At 48.7% G+C, this 22,811-nt stretch overlaps 2 protein-coding genes across 3 annotated transcripts in view; one reads left to right on the plus strand and one right to left on the minus strand.

Moving 5' to 3' along the window:
* Window positions 1–9,685, minus strand: part of ARMC8 (armadillo repeat containing 8) — a 75,657-nt gene extending 65,972 nt beyond the window's left edge. For both annotated transcript variants that reach the window (XM_058657117.1, XM_058657118.1), the window contains exon 1: window positions 9,336–9,685. In XM_058657117.1, the coding sequence (XP_058513100.1) occupies window positions 9,336–9,380 (45 nt within the window). In that variant the 5' untranslated portion in view covers window positions 9,381–9,685. The remainder of the gene's footprint in view (window positions 1–9,335) is intronic.
* A 1,741-nt stretch (window positions 9,686–11,426) lies between these two features.
* Window positions 11,427–21,658, plus strand: DBR1 (debranching RNA lariats 1). Its single transcript, XM_004588404.3, has 8 exons — window positions 11,427–11,750; window positions 12,167–12,291; window positions 13,662–13,742; window positions 15,106–15,191; window positions 16,175–16,399; window positions 18,369–18,449; window positions 18,698–18,843; window positions 20,572–21,658. The coding sequence occupies exons 1-8, from the start codon at window positions 11,554–11,556 to the stop codon at window positions 21,266–21,268; spliced, it is 1,638 nt and encodes a 545-aa protein (XP_004588461.2). The 5' UTR covers window positions 11,427–11,553; the 3' UTR covers window positions 21,269–21,658.
* The last annotated feature ends 1,153 nt before the right edge of the window (window positions 21,659–22,811 follow it).

Here is a 22,811-nt window from a genome sequence, read left to right on the forward strand (position 1 = left end):
CTTACACATGTAACTTGTAACAAGTGGTTAGTGCACTATAAAAATGAATACAAAGTGACAAGCAAACTGAAGATACAATGAACCTAACAAGGCAGGAGGATGGATAGCAGACTGGTGTGAATTCCACAGGTGAGAAACATAGGGAGGAAAAAAGCAAAACTGAGAGCACAGCACATGTGAAGGGAGTTGTGAGAATATTCTCGAGAAAGAAAATGCAATCACAATTGACAGGGTATACAGCCGGGAATGCAAAACAACGTTCAAGTTACATTCTTTAATTCTGTCAGTCAACAAATATTTAAACAAACAAGCACTGTCCCAAGCAATGAAAGACATTCACCCGCTCTCCACGCATGCGCACACACACATTTGCGGAACTTAATATTTTGGCAAAGGAAGACAAAAAAAAAAAAAAAGCAATAAATGCAGAGGTATATTGGAGGGTTATACACAAGCTGAAGAAAGTGTTTAATAATACATTTGTTTCCAAGTCTGTATAGCACAGCCACACTGGCCATGAGCGAGGTGGAGGAGGACCTGGAGATGACAGAGAAATACACACAGGGCACTCAAGCGGCCCCAGACCCCAGTTCCCAACGGGCAGCACTACCTGCCAGCAGACGTTCTGTGAAACCATCGTGGTGATTCTGGTAGTCACAATGACAGCAGATCGCTATTGCTGAGAGCTGTGAACTAAAAAATGCCACATCCCCCACCACTTTCCACTACCCGTCCAGTCATGAAAAGAAAAAACCCATTTATAATCATCTGAGTGTAGAACCTACTATATTACACAGATCAAGACCAGAAAAGTGTTGTTTTAATGTATACTTTCCCAAGGATGCAACTCCTGTATGAGCTAAAATAAAACAGTACTTTGTCTTGCTAGTCAAAAGCTGTGTATTTTCAGAAAGTTACATAAATAGAATATGAGTAAAAATCACAAAACACATTTATCAGTCTGTATTGTGGCTCCACAGTCACAGCCAAATTGTGAGCATTTGTAAATATGTCTCCAGCCATACCACCCTGAACGCGCCCGATCTCGTCTGATCTCGGAAGCTAAGCAGGGTCAGGCCGGTTAGTACCTGGATGGGAGAGCATTTGAGAATATTTGATCATTTCACTGCCCCTTTCTGGTATCTCAGTACCTGAGTGTTCACTCATTTCAAGGAAACTACTTTTTCTGTCTTTCTCAGTTATTACAGCTGAGGTATCATGCCAACTGTGTAAAAGTTGCATGTGAGTATAGCTAACTTATCTACGAATATCACTTCAGGACAGCCAAGGAGGTGCCACAAAATATCTATTCTAGGAAAAATGTGTGAGTCTGATAGGGCTGGAACTATGAACTGCAACAGCTCTTTATGTTCCAATCCACTGTGAGTTCCAGAGTTTATTTCCCTATGCCCAGAACAGTATGAAACTTAAATGTGATTTCCTAATGTCTCCAAAAAAACACTTATTTTTCTCATTGTGATAATTGTCTGAAATGCCCGAGCAATCCACTACTCAGACTCTCTTTATCTGAAAGGCAGAGTGAGGGAGTGTCAGAATCTGTCTTCCACTGGCTGGTTCAACTGCACAAACGGCTAGAACAGCCAGGGCTGGGTCAGTGCAAAGCCTCCCACGCGAGGATGGTGGCCCAAGCACGTGTACCATCTCGCACTGCTTTTGCAGGGCACTGGCAGGGAGCTGGTTTTGGAAGTGCAGCAGCAGGACCTCAACCCAGCACTCTTATGGGATGCTGGCACCATAGACAACAGGCTAACTTGCAAACCCATAATGCCACCCCTCACAATTATCTGAAAGCCTGTGGACATTTAATGTGGTTGTACCTGTCCCTAGAGTGAGCAGGACTGCCACAATCTTGTGAAAGCAGCTTTCTAAACTGTGCTTTAACTTCATGTCACATGGCTCTCCCACTGATGTGGCTCTGTTCTCCTGAGGTCAGGAGAGACACAGAACCCTAAACAGTGGCTCACTGCTGCTGACGCAGTTGACTTCCCCATTAAACAAAACAAAGCAATTACTAGACCATTCTTTCCTCATTTTTGCGGGGAAAAAAAAATCTTCACTATTGGGCCCGGCACGATAGTGGTTAAAGTCCTCGCCTTGAACACCCCGGGATCCCATATGGGTGCTGGTTCTAATCCTGGTGCCCGCTTCCCATCCAGCTCCCTGCTTGTGGCCTGGGAAAGCCTTGAGGACGGCCCAAAGCTTTGGGACCTTCACCCCTGTGGGAGACCTGGGGGAGGCTTCTGGCTTTGGATTGGCTCAGCTCTGGCCGTTGCGCTCACTTGGGGAGTGAACCATCGGACGGAAAATCTTCCTCTCTGTCTCTCCTCCTCTCTGTATATCTGCCTTTCCAATAAAAATAAATCTTAAAAAAAAAATCTATAATATCCACAAACACATTTACTTGTAGACAGCTTTCATGACCTTTCTATCTATTCTAATATTCCTAAGGAAAAAAAATAGAAGAAAGAACCCAAACTTTGGAAAACCTGAATTCTGGTGTGTTTCTTCTTCCTGGGTATGTGCAGGTGTGTGTCTGAGCTCTGTTTTTGCTCTTTGTGTTCTGATCAAGTTCTGGCCCGTTACAACTCAAACTGATTTAAAGTCTCGTTCTTTTTAACTCCCTCATATAGTATATTTTCTTCATTTGAAAGGCAGGGTGTCAGAGAAAGAAGGGAGGCAGGGAGGCAGGGAGGCAGGGAGGCAGGGAGGCAGGGAGCAAGGGTGAGAGGTTGGTTCACCCGCTGGTTCATTGCCCAAATGGTCACCAACAGCCAGGTGAATCCAGGAGGCTGGATCTCCATCTGGGTCTCCCACCTGGGCGGCAGCAACTCCAGCACTTGGACCACTTGCTGCCTTTCTGGACACAGTAGCAGTGAGCTAGACGGAAAGTGGAGTAGTTGGTAATTAAACTGAATCCACTTGGGATATCAACATTATAGACGATCATAATCTGGTGAGTCACAATGCCAGTCCCCACGACTAGATTCATTTTTGGTAGTTGTGCAGTTTCACAGCATCCTTATCAAATTAATCAAAGCCTTGGTCTTCTGCAGACGCTGGCAACTTTGCAAAGCTTCTAACAAGTCACTTCACAGTTCAGCCAGGTCCCATCAATGTAGATGGACGGTTTGTTTTCATTGTTTCCCCATTTACTGTCCCCACCCCCACTCACCCCCAATTGCTCTGCTTTTCAAATGAACACTCAAGAGGGAGTGGTAAAAGGGCTGGGCTTCAGTGACATCCTTCATCCAGTGACACAGGGCTGGGCCCTCAGCCCAGCAGCTACGGCGCTTGCACTCCATACCTGGACGCCTCTGTTGGACACTGGAGCTGCTCTTGATGCCAACCTGCTACTCACGCGCTCCCTGAGAGGCCATAGGTGAACCTTGGGGTGGTTGGAGTTCTTGCCTCCCAGGCAAGAGAACTGGATTAAGTTCCTGGCTTCCAGGTTCGGTGACAGGCATGTCAGGCATTAGGGAGGTGAATAAGCAGATGGGAGAGCTATGTGGGTTTCCAATGTAATCATACAGTTAGAGCCTATGTATACTATTAAAAGCACTATTAACATCCTTTGGTGATCACAAGAACCAAAAGCTATTTAGCACTCACGTTTCTAAGCAAGTGCTCTGTTTATCCTTGTTTTAAAGTATGCTGCAAGTCACAGAGCTATCTAGGCCTACAAGGACTTTAACGCTGTTTCTCATTATTAAACACTAGTCATTGCTGCTGCCTCCGAGACATGCTCACCTGCTCGGCCCGGCCTCCTGTCACACCAGTTCTGCTGTCACCGCCAGCTGCTCACCTGCCCACCTCTTCTGACTGCTCTGATAGGTGACTAGCTCTGCAGACGCCTCCACCTTCAACCCTAGGGACTCCTACATTAGCAAGGGATGCTACTGTTTAATTCAGTGACTTGATCTTTTTAATGTTCAATCCATTTCTTACTGATGCCTAATAAATGTGCTAAATGATGTTCCCTTGTTTTTTGGACAAAGGCTTAATTACGAAATATATACTTACAATTTTTAAACTACACATTCAAGATAATGGCATGATAAAACATACCACTGAATAATTTCTCAGCTACTAACACCCTGTATGTTTCACTAAACAAGGGCTTTGAGCTTTACAAACACGAAGATATTCTGTGGGTTGACCAAGAGTCATTTAGAGGTCTCCCAAGAAAAGAAAGCCTAGGAAATCCATTACGATGTATCCAAATGCTTACTTTTCAATCGTGTCACAATAACAACATGAGGCTACTCGTAGCTGCGGTGTTGTGCTGGACCACAACAGTTTAAATCATTATGCAAGATTGCAATCATGTAATGACATGCATATCCTGGTACCATCTTTCATAGTGTAGATCAGGGTAGCAGGGTTCAGACACGCAGATGTTTCTTGAAACACAGAGCTGAGTAGCTCCCAGGCCAAGTGGCCGTGGAGCTATCCATGGTGCTCGACTCTGACTCAGCCTGTCACCTCCAGTTCTCGGCAGGAGCTGTCCTATCAAAAGAACCATTCCACACCTCTATCCAATCATGTGGATATTACTATCATCTGTCTATTTCACTCTGCCTGTGCCCCAATCCCCAACTGCCTTACTTCTTCTGCAGATCTCGAAGTGCCTTAGCAGGGCATCCCGCCTGCTATACACAGCCTTTTTTGTGGACACAGTACTGCTCATGGAAAATCATTAGTAAACGCTTGGCAAGACCCACATACGACATCTTAACATGAGTTTTAAATTATAATGTTACAATCTTTCAGCAGTCTAAAATGATTTAAAGTGACCTTTAAATTCTGCTACAGACTTATGATTGCACTAAGTACTACTGTGCTGCTTTCAGAGAGAACCCACAAACCTCTTGAAATTACTTTTTGGTCATATTTATGTTTTTCTGGGAAAAGCAGGTATGAAGAGAATTATCCTTAACAGGCTGAAAATGAATGATCAATATACTGCCACCTCCCAAGGAATGATCACAGCCCAGACGTGAGCACTCAACCTCTACACAGACAGACCCCGAGCTCAAGGCGGAGCTCCTGAAAACGCTGCAAACTCACTGTACACTGAACATGAAGCCCGTTTCCCTAATGCTCTTCTTTTAGTCCTAGCCTTCACAGATGACACCACCTGGCTGGGAAGGTAAAAATCCTGCCTCACTGTTGACCAAGATGACCACGTGGCCACAGGGCTCTTTCCTAGCCCTCTTACTCCAGCAGTGGCCACTATGTTCTGGTCCCCTCCCCAGCGCAACACTAAAGCAGCACATGTTCTAGAATCACTACCCGGAGTTGGGTGACCTCCAAATATTAACAGATCCTCTGGGCTGGAAACTCTTTCTGTGGATCACATTTTAAAAAATTTTAATATAAAACTTAACAGTCTCATCATCCTACCCCCCAAATACCTATATTACGAATATGCCAAAGAATAAAATGAATTCTTTGTTCTTATGGAGTCCTATCAAAGTGACAAGTGCCTCCATAAACAGCGTCAGGGAGCACAGCACTCCACAGAGGCAGCTATTGTCCAATCAGCAACAAGATCAAGGAGCTACCGCACCTTTACCCAGATACCAACATGATGGACAGCACTGACACAATTACCAAATCAGAAATCAAAATGATACAAGTGAGAGTAACCGAAATTCCTGTTCCCTGGCATTTTAAAGTTTAATGAAAATGGAAGGAAACAGGCTAGCTCTCCAGGCAAAATCAGAAAACTACACATGAAGGTGTTTCTGATTCTTTCTGGTTTAATAGACTCCTTGACTACCTGCTGTCTGATTTCTTAAAGAGACAGCAGAATGTTCAAAGCACACAGGGAGCACCATCTATGTTTCACATGAACCAACTCCTGCTGAAGATGAGGGGCTTACATCAACGAATTCCTGCTGAAGACCACGTCCTAGACCAGCATATAGTGTGAATGAAGGCATTTGACTAACTTTGCCTTTCTTAATCCATTACAAAGTGACCAAATTAAACTGCAACAACCCTCATAAGAAGGTCTCCTGTAGACCATAAAATTACATTGTTATTAAATTCAACTTACTGGGTTTTTTTGATGGGTTGAGTTTTTGGTGTTTCACCAAGCCCCTGAAGTAAGACTTTGGGTGAAGGGGAAGCTCAAGATCAAGGTTTATTTTTCAACCTGTGGTTGAGAGGATCAGAGACAAGCTGAAAGACATTATGAGAAAACTGAGTCCATCTGATGAAGGACTCATCGCTGAAACTCGACCAACAGTCAGGCCTGGGTAGGCTTCCTCCCCGCTAGCCACACGAGGATCTGACTGCTGGATGCTGTGCTCCCGATCCAGCTCCCTCCCCGTCACCTGGGAAAGAAAATGACAAAACTGTAGAGATGAACAGAATGATTTCCAAGCATCAGGAATAGTGATGGGGAGGGAACACACAAGTTATTATTAAAATACAGTACGAGGGAGATCATTATGGTAATAGAATAGTTCCATATCTTGACAGCAGAGGTGATAACACAATATACAAGCGATAAAATGACACAGAAATATTTATACCAATATCAATTTCCTGGTTCTGATACAGCACTATAATTGTGCAGGATGCTAAGGAAAGGGAAGGGCCATGCACACACAGGCACCGAGGTGGACTACCTTTGCAAGTGTCCTGCCAATCTACAATGCAACACAGTCACAAACACAGTGCTTGAAAAACACAGGAGAGACATATACATTTATTGAAAAGAATAGGGGTGGCCAGGGTGTGATCCAATGAGAGAGCTAGAAAGTTTGTTCAGCTTCTCAAAATAGGTAGTTCAGTCAAACCCTGACTGAGTCCCTGGCATTTGCAAGACATTGTGTCCCAAGTACCAGCGTCAGCTGAACAAGACGGCCAAGCACTTGCTGGGAACAGACCCCTAAGAAAGCCAAAGGATCATTACTACAGACCTCAGAGCCTCTGCAAAACCAACTCCCTTTGCCCAGAACGCCCTTTCCTGTCACTTTCTCTAGCTGGTCTAGCCTTGAACTCTCCCTTTGGCCATTTCCTCAGGGAAACCCTCCCCACCTCTTCTCACTGCCTTCTACACTAGGCAACTGTTCCTCTATGCCATGTTTGAACAGTGCTCTGCACTTGTCATTCATAACCAACCATGTCATTATTCGACATCCATTTTCCCAAGCAGGCTAGAATCTCCTAAAGGAGACAGGACCGTATAGTGCGCCACTACATTCCAAAGCCCAAGTGACAGAAGTTCAGAATAGGTTATACTAAGCCCACACTAGGCAGAAATTCATATGTACCAAGGAAAAGTGAACAACAATCACTGGGATCTGGAAGAAGCGAGTTATCACTTCCAACTGAGAAGGTCGGTCTGCAAGAGCTAGCAGGCTCATGCAGAGCGTGAACAATTTTAAATCCAAAGCTGCTCTTGAACTTCGGCCAGAAAAAAATAAACCAGAGGAGTGGTTAACCCAACTATCCTTCAAGAAAATTAATGTGGAAGTGGATTTGAACTAAGAGGGCAAGACACCAGGGACAGTAAAAACAATTCAGAGGATATTATGGCAGAACAGGCACAAAACTAAAGATCCTGAATGAGCGGTCCCCTCGGCGAGATGTGACGTCACACGGCTTAAGGACCAACTAGACACAGGGACAGGAGAGGGAAGGGCAAAGGCGGCTGGGGTCTACCAGCGAAGCACCCTCAGACACTGGCAAGCCACCCTCAGACACTGGGCAGGCGGTGCGTGTGCTGCAGTGACAGGGAGCCACAGCCTGGGCCTACATGCCGGGAGGGAGCATGCAGGCGACGACGCTACCTCCAGGGATGGTCAGAGGAGCATGCGGCGCTTCAAGCAGACACCAAGAGCCTTCCATGGAAATCTTTAAAACAAGCTGACCTCCCCTCAGTCCAGCTATGTCCATCAAGCCACCGTCCTTCGGCCTAAGAGCGCATCACGGCGCTTCCGGTCTCGTGCTTGTGGACACGGGGCTCTGCGTGTAACTGGTACAAGGTAAGAAACTCCAGAGGACTCAACCATTCAAGACCAGTTCTGATTACCATCTCCTGTTCCTCCCGCACGGAAGTACCAGGAGGGAACAGCCGGCACTGATGGGAAGGTAGCCTAAATAATTTATCCACAAAAGCTCGGACCGCAAGGCTCTTGGACTTGAGGGTTGCAACTGCGAAAACCCTGAGAGTAGGACAGAAGCAACTCCTAACTAGACGTCGCAAATACTCCGCAAGCGTTTTTTCGGGAGAAAAATAAGCAGGAAACATGTACTGAGGAAGCGAAACAAATGAAGGATCCCAATAGTACGCACTATGCAAGTTGATAACTTACATACAGAAGCTTCAAGTGAACTGAGTTAATGATGTAAATGAGATCATTAAAGGGGAATTAACAAGCAAGCCCAACTTAGCACCCGTGCACAGGCGAGGAGGCCGGTCACTGACCCGCCAGGTCTAACGGTCCAGCAGCCCTACAGGATTCAGTACTGCCCTGGTGGTAGCGCCAGGGGAAACACTGCCAGGGGGATCAGCCTCCACACTGCGCTGCCAGCCTTCAAACGCTGTCACAGAGACAACTGTGAGCTTTTCAGAGCTGCAGGCGCCCACGTGGCTGTGACCCGAACTCAAGGAAATGTTTTAGCGGTTCTGAGAAAGGTGAGTGGGGGCCAAGCCTGGGAAGAGAAGAGGAATTTGGCCTGCGACTCTAACTCCCTGCCCCTCTCCAGGATCAGGTGGACTCAGAGAGGCGGGCAGCCTTGGCCTGCGTTTCCCGGCACGCTCAGTTCCCGGGCAGACAGCTCAAACACGTTGCAAACCACTCTGAGGTTCTCTCCAGCAACGGTCACTCCCACTCCTGGTCCTGCGAGGACACAGGAACACAACGAAACACACAAAGTCGTCTCTTTTTAATTCAACAACAGAACGCCCTTCTTTCAGAAATGGGGAAGTCTCGCCCCCTCCGCTATCCGACTCCCCTGAAAGCAGAGGAGGACAGGTGTCGGACGACGCGCCCGGGCCCGGGGCTGAGCGGGGAGCGCCGAGCTCCACCACGGCGGGGTCGCTCCTGGCGAGCCCGGGCCTGGAGCGGAGCCAGCCTCGCGGGGGTGGACGCGGGCCTGCACCCCCGGGAGTGGCCGGGCCGCCCGGCAGGGGAGCCGACCTTGGGCGTCTCGAGGGGCTCGGCCGGGGCCGCGGCGGAGCGCGAGGCCAGCCCGGCGGGTGCTGCCCAGGCCCACACGGCGCGTCTGGAAGGACCGTGCGGGGCGGCCGGGCCTCCCGGGCGGGCGGGCGGCCGCAGCGCCTCTCACGCACTCACCGAGAGGACGCTCATGCGGATTGGGGTCTCTAACAGGCACGCCATCTTGAGCCTTCCCACCCGGCGGCTGCCGGCGCCCGCGCGGGGCCCGGCACTTTCGACAGCCAACTGCAGGCCGCCGCGGGCCGCTCCGCACACAGGCAGGCAGCAAGACAAGACTGGGCCGCGCTCCGGACGCCGCTCAAGCACGAGAGGGACCCGCACCGAGCGCTGCCCAGGGGGACCCGCGCCAGGGCCCGCCTCGCGAATCGTCCTCTCAGAAACACCAGCTACTCCCCGCCCGGCTGAGAGCTGGGAGCCGGCGGCCGCTTCCGCATGCGCAGAGCGGCCGCCGGCCCCACGACCTGGCGCGGTGGGCGGGGCTCGGGGGGAGTGGGTGGGGCTCGGGGGAGTGGGTGGGGCTCGGGGGAGTGGGTGGGGCCCGGGCGCGGTGGGTGGGGCCCGGGCGCGGTGGGCGGGGCCGGGAACGTTTGCAGTTCAACGTGGGGAGCCTCGCGTGCGCGTTCGCGACCCCCTCTTTGCAAAAGACTCCCCGCGTGGCCGTGATCGCTACAGGCAGAGAGAGCATCGTCTTAGAACCAATAGCTTCACTGAATGTTCCACACTTCAGCGTTGTGCGTTCGACCTATTTATTCTGGCAGAGTGTTAAGAATAGGTTATGACAGGACCCAGCGCGGTAGCCTAGTGGCTAAAGGCCTTGCCTTGCATCCACCGGGATCCCATATGGGAGCCGGTTCGTGTCCCGGCGGCCCCGCTTCCCACCCAGCTCCCTGCCTGTGGCCTGGGAAAGCAGTAGACAATAGCCCAAAGCCTTGGGACCCTGCACCCACAGGAGAGACCCAGATGAAGCTCCTGGCTCCTGGCTTTGGATAGCTCAGCTCTGGCCATTGCGGCTGCGTGGGGAGTGAAGCGAAACGGGCGGGCGCCGAGGCGCAGGACGCAGGGCGCGGGCTTGTTGGGAGTGGCTGGCGGCCTGGGATGCTCGGCGCGCTCCGTCTCACGCACCTCTAGGCTGCGTTTCACTCCCAAGTCTGGCCTTTATCGCCTGACCAGCATAAATACGTTTTAGACACAAGTGGACTACTTTTATAAAATCTTTCTCGATTTCAAGATTTTTAAAAAAGATTCATCTCTCTTTTTTTAATCTATTTTATTGTATTGTTGTTGACACTCTTTACATAGTTAATTACAGTTAAAGGGGAAAAAAGGTTCAGGGGGATAGGGAAGTGGGTAATACTATGATGTCCATATTGTTTCTATCAGATCCATCTCATTTTTATCGTAAAGTCAGATACACAGAGAGGAGACGGAGCAAAGCATCTGTCCACTGATTCACTCCCCAAGTGACCGCAGTGGCCGCTGCTGCGCCGATCCGAAGCCAGGAGCCAGGATCTCCCAGGTCTCCCGCACGGTGCGGGGACCAGGGCCGTGGCCGTCCCCGATGCTCTCCGGGCCACGGGCAGGACGGGAAGCGGGGCGGCCAGGACACGAGCCGCACCCACATGGGACCCCGGCAGCTGCAAGGCGAGCTTTTAGCCATGAGGACATGGCGCCGGGCTCAAGATCTTTACTTTTTTTTGCTCATATTCAGGCACTAGTTCTGCCAGGAGAGGCTCGCCCTGGGAAGTCGGCTCCACTCATCTGTTCACCTCAGTTTAAATTGCTGAAAGTACATCCCTATCTCAGGCGACTGACTGTCCGGGCTTCCCACCCTGTTGTCCGACTGACAGGAAGGCTCCGGCAGACAGGCTTCGGCCGACAGGCTCCGACTGACAGGATCCGACTGACAGGATCCGACTGACAGGACCGGCTGACAGGCTCCGACTGACAGGATCCGGCTGACAGGATCCGGCTGACAGGACCGGCTGACAGGATCCGAGTCACAGGATCCGACTGGCAGGATCCGGCTGACAGGCTCCGACTGACAGGACCGGCTGACAGGCTCCGGCCGACAGGATCCGACTGACAGGCTCCGACTGACAGGATCCGAGTCACAGGCTCCGACTGACAGGATCCGGCCGACAGGCTCCGACTGACAGGACCGGCTGACAGGCTCCGACTGACAGGCGCCGGGGAGGCGCTCGGGCGGGAAGGCGGCGTCCCGTGCGTCGCAGCCTGCTCTCGCGAGACTCGGGGAGCGGAAGTGTGGCGGGCGCTGCGGGCCTCGGGGCGGCGGGAGCCGAGCGGGCGGGCGGCGGAGCGCGTCTCGGCGGTCAGCATGCGGGTGGCCGTGGCCGGCTGCTGCCACGGCGAGCTGGACAAGATCTACGAGACGCTGGCGCTGGCCGAGCGGCGCGGCCCGGGGCCCGTCGACCTGCTGCTGTGCTGTGGCGACTTCCAGGCGGTGCGCAACGAGGCCGACCTGCGCTGCATGGCCGTGCCGCCCAAGTACCGCCACATGCAGACCTTCTACAGGTGAGAGCGGCCGAGCCGCGGCGCGTCCCCGCCTGGGCGCCTGGGAGATGTCACTTTGCTGCTTCGGTGCGGCGGGCGCCGTCGAGGGAAACCCTGCAGGGAGGCGCCTTCCTGGGCTGAGATAGCCGCTTGCTCTGGGCGGCTGGGTGAGCCCCCTAAATCATGCACGGGTCTTCCCGGGCGCCTGGTGTGCGCGAGCTGCCCCTAGAAACGACAAACTCCGAGTCCGAGGTCGCCGAGCCCCTCCCTCGTATTTGGCTTGCGTGTGTGTTCAGAGCGTCTCCCTCTTAAGGACCCGAGTGCGTTTGGGGCAGGAGCGCCAGCAGGTGCTTTTAACGCGTCCCGGGCCGGTTCCCTCGGACTCGGCCTCGCGGCGTTGTCACCGTGGGACACACAACTCCGCCCTTGCACTCTAGGTATTACTCGGGAGAGAAGAAAGCCCCAGTTCTCACGATTTTCATCGGGGGCAACCACGAGGCCTCCAATCATTTGCAAGAGTTACCCTATGGCGGCTGGGTGGCGCCCAACATTTATTACTTGGGTAAGTGCTTCTGGGTCATGCTGCTTTCCTTCAGGAGATGAAAGCACCTGGAGGACTTGTGTTGGGCAGTATCTTTCGGAATGGTGTTAAACTGAAGTAGCTAAACATGAAGACTGGAAGTCACTAGTAAATAGTTAATTATTGAAACTATTATACTTAATGAAAGTAACAATGTTTCCTTATTATGGTATTCACGTTCAAATTTTGCTTTTACAAAAGTGTCTGCTTTACAGCTGTCGGCTCAGACAGGACCCAGATGAGGCCCCCATATTGCACCTGCTACCCGGCACGCTGATGTCTTAGACTGTATTGGTCTCTTTTTAACTCCATGGATTTGATGAAAAGAGGAGAACTCTGGGTGTGGCCCTGCGTTTTGTGCTGAACTGATTGGATTCCTTCCGGTGTGGGAAGGTGCCCTTTATCCCTTCAGATCCTGCCAGCGGCGTTTGGGGTTAGGCGCCTGATTAGACTTCCCAGACTGCCCGCTCCTTTTCTCCTTTTGGAACCATTTATAGATTTTTTTCAATGTGAAGTGTCGCTGTCCCACAGCGATGAACTTGGTGCACGGAGCCGATAATAACACGCGTGGACCCTGACTGATGGTCAAAGCCGAGGTTTATTAGTGGCATCAGACTTTATACTCTGAGGGCCATATAGGATGAGGGAGAAAGTACTGAGCTCATCAACAAAACCATTAATGCTTTTGTTTGGAACTCCTTTTGTCTTGTATATTCCACCAGGTGTTCTCATATACATATGCAAATGATATCCAATAAGGTATACAAAAGGTAGCCATTTGGTTATTCTCCAAATATTGTCCAACCAACTGTAATCCTGTGCTCACTGACCTTTTGGGGTCACAATGTCCTCCTACAATGAAGTAGCTACTTTAAAAGTTTAGTTCCTTTGTGTCATTGCCGATGGGTTGCTGTGGGACAGCTACAACACTGAAAAGATAAAATTGTCACACAATAATGGGGAAGAAATCAAGGAAAACTTGCCCGTGCTTCGTGCCTACTGACAGGTTGCTCATGCGCACTTCCGTTCTGGGACATTTGCCCCAGCTCTCCTCTGCCCCGCCTGGCCCCCGGTTTAACTACACGCAGCGTGTCTGCTTACCTGCCCATATTTTAGTTCTCGGTTCTTCCGGAATCCAGCTGACCGCTTAGCTGATCTGCATGCGTCTTTGTCTGCTTTTTGTATTATTAGCATATTACTGTGCTTCATAAAAAAGGATGTAACTCTATCATGAAAGCTAGTTTTCACATAGTTCTAGCAGTGCATGGGAATCTGGCCTCCAGTGGTTTACTCAGTTAGGAAGGAGATTGCTTCTGCCTGTGGTAATTTAATTTCCTGGTGTGATTGTTCAGGTCTGGCTGGTGTGGTGAAGTACCGGGGGGTGCGGATTGGTGGACTCTCAGGAATCTTCAAATCTCATGACTATCGCAAAGGTATTGTCTAGCTTTACCTTTTTTTTCTCTGTTTTATTTATTTCTTTACAAGTCAGAGTTACACAGAGTGAGGGGGAGACAGACCCTCCCACAAACTGGTTCGTTCCCTGAGTGCAGTAACAGCCTGCAGCAGGTCAGGCTGCGGCCGGGGGTCTGGGACTCATCCCTTCCCTCTGGCGGGGCAGGTCCCAGGGTCTCCCCAGCACGTTGGCAGGGAGCTGGAGAGGAAGCCGAGCAGCTGCTGTGTGAGCCGGCCCCCAGGAGGGCTGCGCCCGCGGGCCACCGCCCAGCTCCTCGGGAAGTCCCTTCTCCTCAAGAACAAGTGTGTAATGCATAGTCTGACTTTGCAGTGATTTCTTCTGTGAGCTATTTCACTGTTCAGAGAAACACAGAGAACATTGTGTATGTTCATATCTATCTAGTTTTATTCAGGTGTTAGCATTCTGCTTTTTAAAATTTGAACTTTTAAAAAAGTATTTATTGATTTTTACTAGAAAGGCAGGTTTTCAGAGAGAAGGAAAGATAGAGAGGGAGATCTTCCATCTCCCCAAATGGCTGCAGTGCCAGAGCTGAGCTGATCTGAAGTCAGGAGCTTCTTTCTTGTCTCCCTTGTGAGTGCAGGATGCAAAGCCTTGGAACCCTTGCACATGCAGGGGTCCCATAGGTGCCGGTTCGTGTCCCAGCTGCTCCATTCCCCATCTGGGCTCTGGTTTCCTTGCTTCGCATCAGCGCAGCTCTGGCCATTGCGGCTGCGTGGAGAGTGACTTTCCAATAAAAATAAAATAAATCTTTTAAAAAACATTGTAGGAAGTGTTTTACACAGCCAGTAAAAGGATACGGGGGAATGCCACAGCTGCCACAGCTGTTTAGCAACAGCCAGAGCTAGGCTAATCTGAAGCCAGGAGGTTCTTCCAGGTCTCCCATGTGGGCACAATATCCCAAGGCTTTGGGCCGTCCTCCACTGCTTTCCCAGGCCACAAGCAGGGAGCTGGATCAGAAGCAGAGCTGCCAGGATTAGAGCCAGTGCCCATATGGGATCCCAGCGTGTGCAAAGCAAGGAGTTTAGTCACTGGGCTACTGCACTGAGTCCCCTACTTCCTACAATTTAAAAATCATGAAATATAGCATATTTCAATATTTGATAAAATTTAATTTTCAAAATAACCTCTTGATTATTTAAAGTTTATGATCTCTTATCAGGAGAAAATATCATTATCTCCAGGGTAATAGTTTTATAAAACTTTATAAGAGCCAAAACCTTATGATAAACATTAATTTGTATTTTGCGCTGTGTGTTGTGTGTATTTGCACCTACAGTATTTAAGGAAACAAGTACAACCTGTTTTCTCTTTCTCTATTTCAGGTCATTTTGAATGCCCTCCTTATAATTCATCTACAATAAGAAGTATATATCACGTGAGAAATATTGAAGTCTATAAATTAAAACAGGTATGCAATAACAGATATATTACTGCTGACTCGAACATTAGGCCATATGCCTTCTCCATGAGTTTATCTTATTGAGTAATGAATGCTTAATTTGTGATTTCCGATATTATTGTTTAGGATAAAGCTAAAGGTTGTATATTGAAATAAAGGATACTTTCAAGAAAATATGGAAGATGTTTTAAATACTAGTAAAAACGAATCTGAAGTAGAAAGCTGACAGAGGGCGTGGGGGCTGTGGCAGTGGTGTTGACGCACCGGCAGGATTATGGAGCAGGTGAGCTAGCTTTGGGCTTGAGGACCCACACGCGGCTGGCACAGAGCTAGGATGTCCTCCCACATGTTTTATATAATTCCTACCAAGTCTGCGAGCTAGGTCTTCGGTAATGTCACACTTGCAGGCTGAGAAGCTGATGGTCACACAAGCTCACCACCTGCCTAGGACAGGGTCGATGGCAGAGGAACCAGGAGGGACTCCGGGTGCAGCCCAGCCCTCCGTGTGTGCCGTGGACGTCCCAGGATGCACGGGCTGAAGTGCTGTGCCAAACGGCGTCCCCGTTAATAACTCTGTAGGAAACAGGATGTTGTTGAAATGTTCATTATGTAAACTCATTCAAATTAATTTTTTCTCTAAATCTTTGAGTTTATAAATATTAGAAACCTCATGAAACCTGATAATCTCAATCTTTGGGATAGTCGTTTCTTTACCAAGCGTGCTGCTGAAGGTCCTGGCCAGTTGGCATTCTCATTCACTGTGCCTCCGTGGTCCTGCCTCGACACGGACAGTACAAATGATTCCTGAGACAGAGAGATCGCTGCTTTGTCTGTGAATGAGCAGCCTGGCATTTTTTGTGATAGAGTGCCCTTGGAATGAATGACCCAGAACTCTGGAAATCTGAGCGAGTGGCTAGTTGTTTAGCAGTGGAGATGAGGGGGAAGGAGTTGCTTTTGCTCCACGTGGTTTTGTTTTCCTGTTTTGTTTTAAGCTAAAGCAGCCTGTGGATATTTTCTTATCTCATGATTGGCCAAGAAGTATATATCATTATGGAAATAAGAAGCAACTTCTTAAGGCTAAATCGTTTTTCCGGCAAGAAGTAGAAAATAACACGCTGGGGAGTCCGGCCGCGTCCGAGCTCCTGGAGCACCTGCAGCCCGCCTACTGGTTCTCCGCGCACCTGCACGTGAAGTTCGCCGCCGTGATGCTGCATGAGGTAGAAAGCAAGATGGCTGCTCTTGCTTACCAAGCACCTACTGGACATCAGTGGACTAGGCATGACTGGCTCAGTTGTAGAGTTAGATGACCCTTCCGAGCGGCTCGGTAGGCAGTGCGGGTTGGGGGATAGGTAAACAGCTACTGAACAGTGCTGGGATGTGCTGGGGCACCAGAGTCAGGCTGCTCGGATGGGGATGCAGGCAGAGAAGTGGAGAGAGGGCAGCTTTTCTTTTTTTTTAAAGATTTTATTATTATTGGAAAGCCGGATATACAGAGAGGAGGAGAGACAGAGAGGAAGATCTTCCGTCCGATGTTTCACTCCCCAAGTGAGCCGCAACAGGCCGGTGCGCGCCAATCCGATGCCGGGAACCAGGAGCCTCCCCCGGGTCTCCCACGCGGGTGCAGGGTCCCAAAGCCTTAGGCCGTCCTCGACAGCTTTCCCAGGCCACAAGCAGGGAGCTGGATGGGAAGTGGAGCTGCCGGGATTAGAACTGGCGCCCATATGGGATCCCGGGGCTTTCAAGGCGAGGACTTTAGCCGCTAGGCCACGCCGCCGGGCCCTGAGGGCAGCCTTTCCAAAGGAACAGATGGCTAAACTGAGTCTTGAAGTGTCAGAAAGGCGTTTTAGGTGAGATCAGCCTTCCAAAGACTAGAGGCCAGAGAGTGTGCATCTGGGGAACTGGCTGAGCCATGGGGACAGGAAGCTACAGGATTGTAACTGCCTGCTGGGCCTTCATCTATAGTTTGGTGTTAATTTGTGAGAGGTGGAGTCAGGTGAAATGGGATATAGCAGAGGAGACTGTCGAGGCCAGAGGGTTCACACCAAAGTAGAAAGAATATAGAGAATGGAGTAGGACCTGTGGAAGCCCTGGGAGCAGATTTGTCAGGATTTCGCGAGGTCAGGGAGGGGTGGGGTGTAGGACAAATCCCAGGAACGTCTTTGGGGCAGGTGCATGATGGAAGGTAGAGAATGTTCTTGGGTACGTAAGTCTTTTGTTGGAATACGCAGTTTTCCTCGCTAACATTGGCTAATCTCTGACTTTCCCATAAAGTCTCCCGTAGGGGAACCGTTTAGGAACAGCTGGGTTCACAAAATGAAGAGCTTTCTCTTTAGACACACTGGTAGAATTCCTGGGAATCGTGAATGCCTTCCCGAGGTGTGGGACGAGATGTGCGGTGCTTGCAGCCCTCTTGAGCGAGCGCTGCCGTGCGTTCAGTCCTCACGCGCCTCCCTCTGGCTTTGTCCGCGTGCTGTCTCAGTCCCCTGCGCTCACACGGCCTCTCCACTTCCCTCTGACCCTCCCCGGGCCTCCGCTGGGAATGCGGCCTCAGCACGGCCAGCCTAGCTTTGCCCTCCAGGAGCCTCCCTGTTTTCCTGGGCCACTTTGCCACTCCTTTCATTGGCTTGTATTTGTGATGTCTCTCCATATGTTTGTCAGTTTAGTGAAGTTGTGCAGTGAAGTTTTGGAACGGGTCCACCACCCCAGACATGTGGTTTGTGCGTGTTTGCAGTTAACCTTGTCCAGCCCCAGGCCGCCACGAATGGGCTCCATGTGTCTGTGGATTCGCCCTTCACGCATGTGCATAGAAGAGAAACAATAAAAGATACAGTCTTCTCCGTCTGATTTACTTCATCCCCTTATTGTTGACATTTACTCATGTTGTGTTCAGGGTCCATGTCTCATTCTTTTTGTTGCTGGATAGGATTTTGTTTCAAGGGTGAGTCGTGTTGACTCCTGGTGACATGGCAGGAAGTGCTTGCCCAGTAAGGAAGTTCAAGCCTGGAGAGGCTGAGTGCTTTACTTGTTGCACAGTAGGTTTGGAGGCAGCCCGCTGAGGAAATGGAACGCTCGAGCCTGTACCCTTGCGGACATGTGTGAGGGATACTGCTACTGCCCTGTGCAGTAGAGAGAGATTATCTGTGTTGTTGTCACATTCTTTCTTAAATCCTTGTTCATGTTGTGTAGGCCAAGGATAAAGGACAACCAGCCAGATCGACCAGATTTTTAGCCTTGGACAAATGCTTACCACACAGAGACTTTCTCCAGGTAAATCAGAAATGAAGTAGCTTTGCAATGTAGTTCTGTCTTTCATAGATTAAAAATGTGTTTTCAATGTTTCTTTCCGAATTTGCATGTCCTTTGTAATTTTTGCATTTTAATAGTCTTTTGCGGGTGTTTGAGTTGTAGCAATGATTCAAAATTCATTTAAAATTAAGTTGGAATTTCTGCTTTTATTATATTAAAATTTTGAACTGTTAGACGTATTTCTTTAAAATGCTGTTCTTTTGCTGTAGGTGTTGGAAATAGAGCATGACCCGAGCGCGGCTGCCGTCCTGGAGTATGACGTCGAGTGGCTGGCTGTGCTCAGGGCCACCGATGAGCTCCTGGATGTGACTGGAAGGCAGTGGAACGTGCCTCAGAATAACGGCCTGTATGCGAGGTGTGTGGCGTGCGGGCTTGTCCTCGAGCTGTGAAGTCACCTGTGCGCTTCTGGCTCCAGCCTTTTCTTGGCAGATGTGGGAGTTGACTTGTGCAGACCCGGGTGGGAGGGCCCTGCAGGTAGACGTTGCCTCCTGGTGCTGAAGTTAGCTTCTCCTGGTGGCACGGACCCCGCGAGGGCAGTGGGATCGACCGACCTTCTTTCCTTTCTTTTTACTTTTTAAAAGTCATTTTAAAATTTTTATTTTATGATACAGTTCCATAGGAACTTGAATTTCCCCTCTTCCCAAATCCCCCGCCCAACACTGATTTCCCCTTTGTTGTTACAATGTGTAGTCCTTCATGAACAGTCATAAGTCCATCCTTGCACTGTTTTAGTGTATCCTGACACTGGTGTGGACAATGGCAGAGTCCAGCACCCTGTGGTCAAGACACATTCAGCAGTTCCATTGGGAGTCCATCTTTGATTTGGAAGCAGAGACGCATACTGCATTGTATCCTCACATCTGGATATGACAGTCTCCATCACACAGTTACTGTACATCCTGTTAAATGAAGAGCCTGCAGTGGATCTTGGTCATGCAGCTGTATAATTGTTTCACCAGCACTTAATGGCTCGCATTGCCTGCATCTCATAGAACTGGTGAAACTTTGGTTGACTTGTTATACTTGTTTTAGGGTGTGAGTTCATCGTGGCATTTTTTTTTTTAAGATTTATTTATTTTTATTAGAAAGGCATATTTAACGTGAGGAGAGACAGACAGATCTTCCATCTGTTGGTTCACTCCAAAACTAGTTGCAGCAGCTAGAGCTGAACTTATCTGAAGCCAGGAGCCTGGAGCCTCTTCCAGGTCTCCCACACGAGTGCAGGGTCCCAAGGCTTTGGGCCATCCTCCACTGCTTTCCCAGGCCACAGGCAGGGAGCTGGAAGGGAAGTGAATAGCCGAGATACTAACTGGTGCCCATATGGCATCCCAGTGCGTGCCAAGCGAGGATTTAGCCACTGAGCCACAGCATTGGACCCAATTGTGGCTTTTTTCTAAGAATTGTTTTTAAGTGTTCCTTTGCTAAATACAATTTTTTCTGAATGGAATTTGGATAGCTTGTTTTTTCTTTGCATCTGGAATCCATAGTTCAATTTCTCTTTTTTTAAGTTTAACGTTTTTTTGTTTACGATTTTTTTATTATTATTGTCATTTTATGATACAGTTCCATAGACCTTTGGATTTCTCTTACCCCCACTCGATGTCCCCTCCCCCCCGAGCTCCCCTATATTATTACTCTAGTATAGTTCTTCATACACAGTCATATGTCCATCATTGCGGACATGGACAGTGGCAGAAAGTCCAGCATCCTATTGTCAAGACATAGTAAACAGTTTCATTGGGAGTCCATCTTTGATCTGGAAGTAGAGGTGCATACTGCATTGTATCCTCACATCTGGATATGATAGTCTCCATTTCACAGTTACTATACATTCCCTGAAATGCAAAGCCACAATACAAAATCAACAACAGAAAGAAAAATAGAAATTTACAGCGCCATGAAGTTCTCAAGAGGTTTGGTAGATCAACAGTCCTGAATTGCTGTTGATCCCGCCACTCCAATCGCAATGAAATCTCTCCAGAATCCACTGGCTGCTATGGTCCACCTTAGAATATAGTTCCATTTCTTTATTTCCTGCCTGAGGGTGACAGAACATAAGAAGTGTTGTTTTGGATTTTTACAGGTGGGATTATAGTGCGACAGACGAAGCTATGAAGGAAGTTTTGAAGAAACTGAATCATGACCTCAAAGTTCCGTGCAACTTCAGTGTCACTGCTGCTTGCTTCGACCCTGGCAAGCCCCACGCTCCGGCACAGCTGGTCCACAGGATCAGTCCGCAGACCACAGAGTTCTGTGCCCAGCTGGGCATCACAGACATTAACGTCAGGCTGCAGAAGGCCCGGGAAGAGCACCACTCGGGCGGGGAGTGTGACGAGCAGGAGGAGAGTGACGCCTCCGGCGAGGACCGGAGTGAGTATCCCACGGACACGTCAGCCTTGTCCTCTGTCAATCCAGATGAAATCATGTTGGACGAAGAGGAGGAGGATGGGGACAGTATTGTGAGTGCACACAGTAACGTGGATACGCCGCCTGTGGAGCGTTCTTCTGACCAAGCCTCGGACTTCTCTACCAGCTTCTCTGACGTCAGGAGCTTGCCCGGCTCCATGGCTGTGTCTTCTGATGACACGCTGAATTCCCTCACTGGTGCGGAGGGGAAGCTTGAGAAGGTTGAGGAGCCCGAGGATGGAAAGGACTCACCTGAACGGCCACTGAAGCGACTGAGTGACGAACATGAACCTGAACAGAGAAAGAAAATCAAGAGGAGAAATCAAGCCATCTATTCTGCGGACGGCGATGATGCGGTGACGTGCGACAGTTAACTCAGTGTTCCAATATGTCCATATGGGATTTTAGAGCCCATTTTTAAAGTTGAATTTTTGACTCGAGAACTTAACTTTGTAATAATGAAGTTATTCCAGAAAATTTGCAATAGAAATTGACTTTGTCTTTAGGCCTCTGTACATATCGGACGTGTACAATAAAATGTCATATATTTGCTTGGTTGGGTACCCTTGTTTTGTTAGACAAGTGTGTATTATTAATTTCATTTCTTCCTATGCTACTCTGAGAGTTGAATCTATCAAAATGAGTAAGGAATTTTTGTCTTCAAGGAGTTAAGTGATAATATAAATATTTTTGATGTATGAAGTACAATATATTTTGTTTTAGGAAATCACATTGTGTAAATAACTGTATTCTTTCTTTTCACTCATCACAAATATTGCCTTGTTAGCTCCTAATAAATTAAAATTAAAGACAGTAGGTAAGATTTCAAGAAGTATAAGCATAAAAAGTTACACTGAGATTAATATCCTATTCACATATTTTTAACTTTTTTTTTTAAGATTTATTTACTTCTATTGGAAAGGCAGATTTACAGAGAAGAGAGAAACAGTTCTTTCATGTAGGGTTCACTCCAAATGGCTGCAAAAGCTGGAGCGGAGCCAGTCTGAAGCCAGGAGCTTCTTTCAGGTCTCCCATGTGGGTGCAGGGTCCCAAGGCTTTGGACCATCCACTGCCTTCCCAGGCCACAAGCAGGGAGCTGGATGGGAAGGGGAGCAGCTGGAACATGAACTGGTACCCATATGGGATGCAAATTGAGCCGTCACGTCAGGCCCTGTATTTTTAGTTTTGATTTAATGGAACCATCATAACTGCATACAGGAGAAGTTGGCCCAGTTCGGTCTAGGATTCATTACTACGCAAGGATCCAGTTGTTCGTGCTGGGTGATGGGATGCTAGCGTTTAAGTGTTCTTGAAGATTCCTGGAGAAATCTACCCCCTGCTGTGTCTAGGTCAGGTTCCTGGACCACAGGTGGAAGTGGGCTCTGGATCTCGTCCCTCGGCCGTCCAAGTTCACGAGGCGATGGGGACAATCAGGGAGCACTTGGTTTATGGTTTATCAGTGTTCGAGTTGATAAAGGCGGAGGAATTTGGGGCTTCTATGTTTATTTCCTTCATTTTTTTCCTTTTCTAGCTTGATTGTTGAATTCACTTAATTCTGATGATTTACATGAAGTATATAGCTAAGAATTTCTCCTTGATGATTTAATTCAATTTCATACATTTTAGCATTTAGTACCTTTCCAGGAATTCTAAATGAATATTAAAGCAGAAATTAGTTGAAAAATATTAGAGTTAATAAATTGTTCTCAAAAAAATATAGAACAGTCTTCTATATTACCCAATTGAGAAGGCACAAAATGCAGAAAAATATAAGGGAGAAATAGTGAAACAGGATCTTGAAGGAATGTGACATTACTCTGCATGTTAATCAGTGGTTAATGTCACAAAACAGTAGTTATTGATAATTCATTGAGAGGCCAATTTCCATACGAATAGAGGAGATTGTCAGAGAATTAA

This window comes from Ochotona princeps, chromosome 30 (genome assembly GCF_030435755.1).
Source record: "Ochotona princeps isolate mOchPri1 chromosome 30, mOchPri1.hap1, whole genome shotgun sequence".
Taxonomy (NCBI): Eukaryota; Metazoa; Chordata; class Mammalia; order Lagomorpha; family Ochotonidae; genus Ochotona; species Ochotona princeps.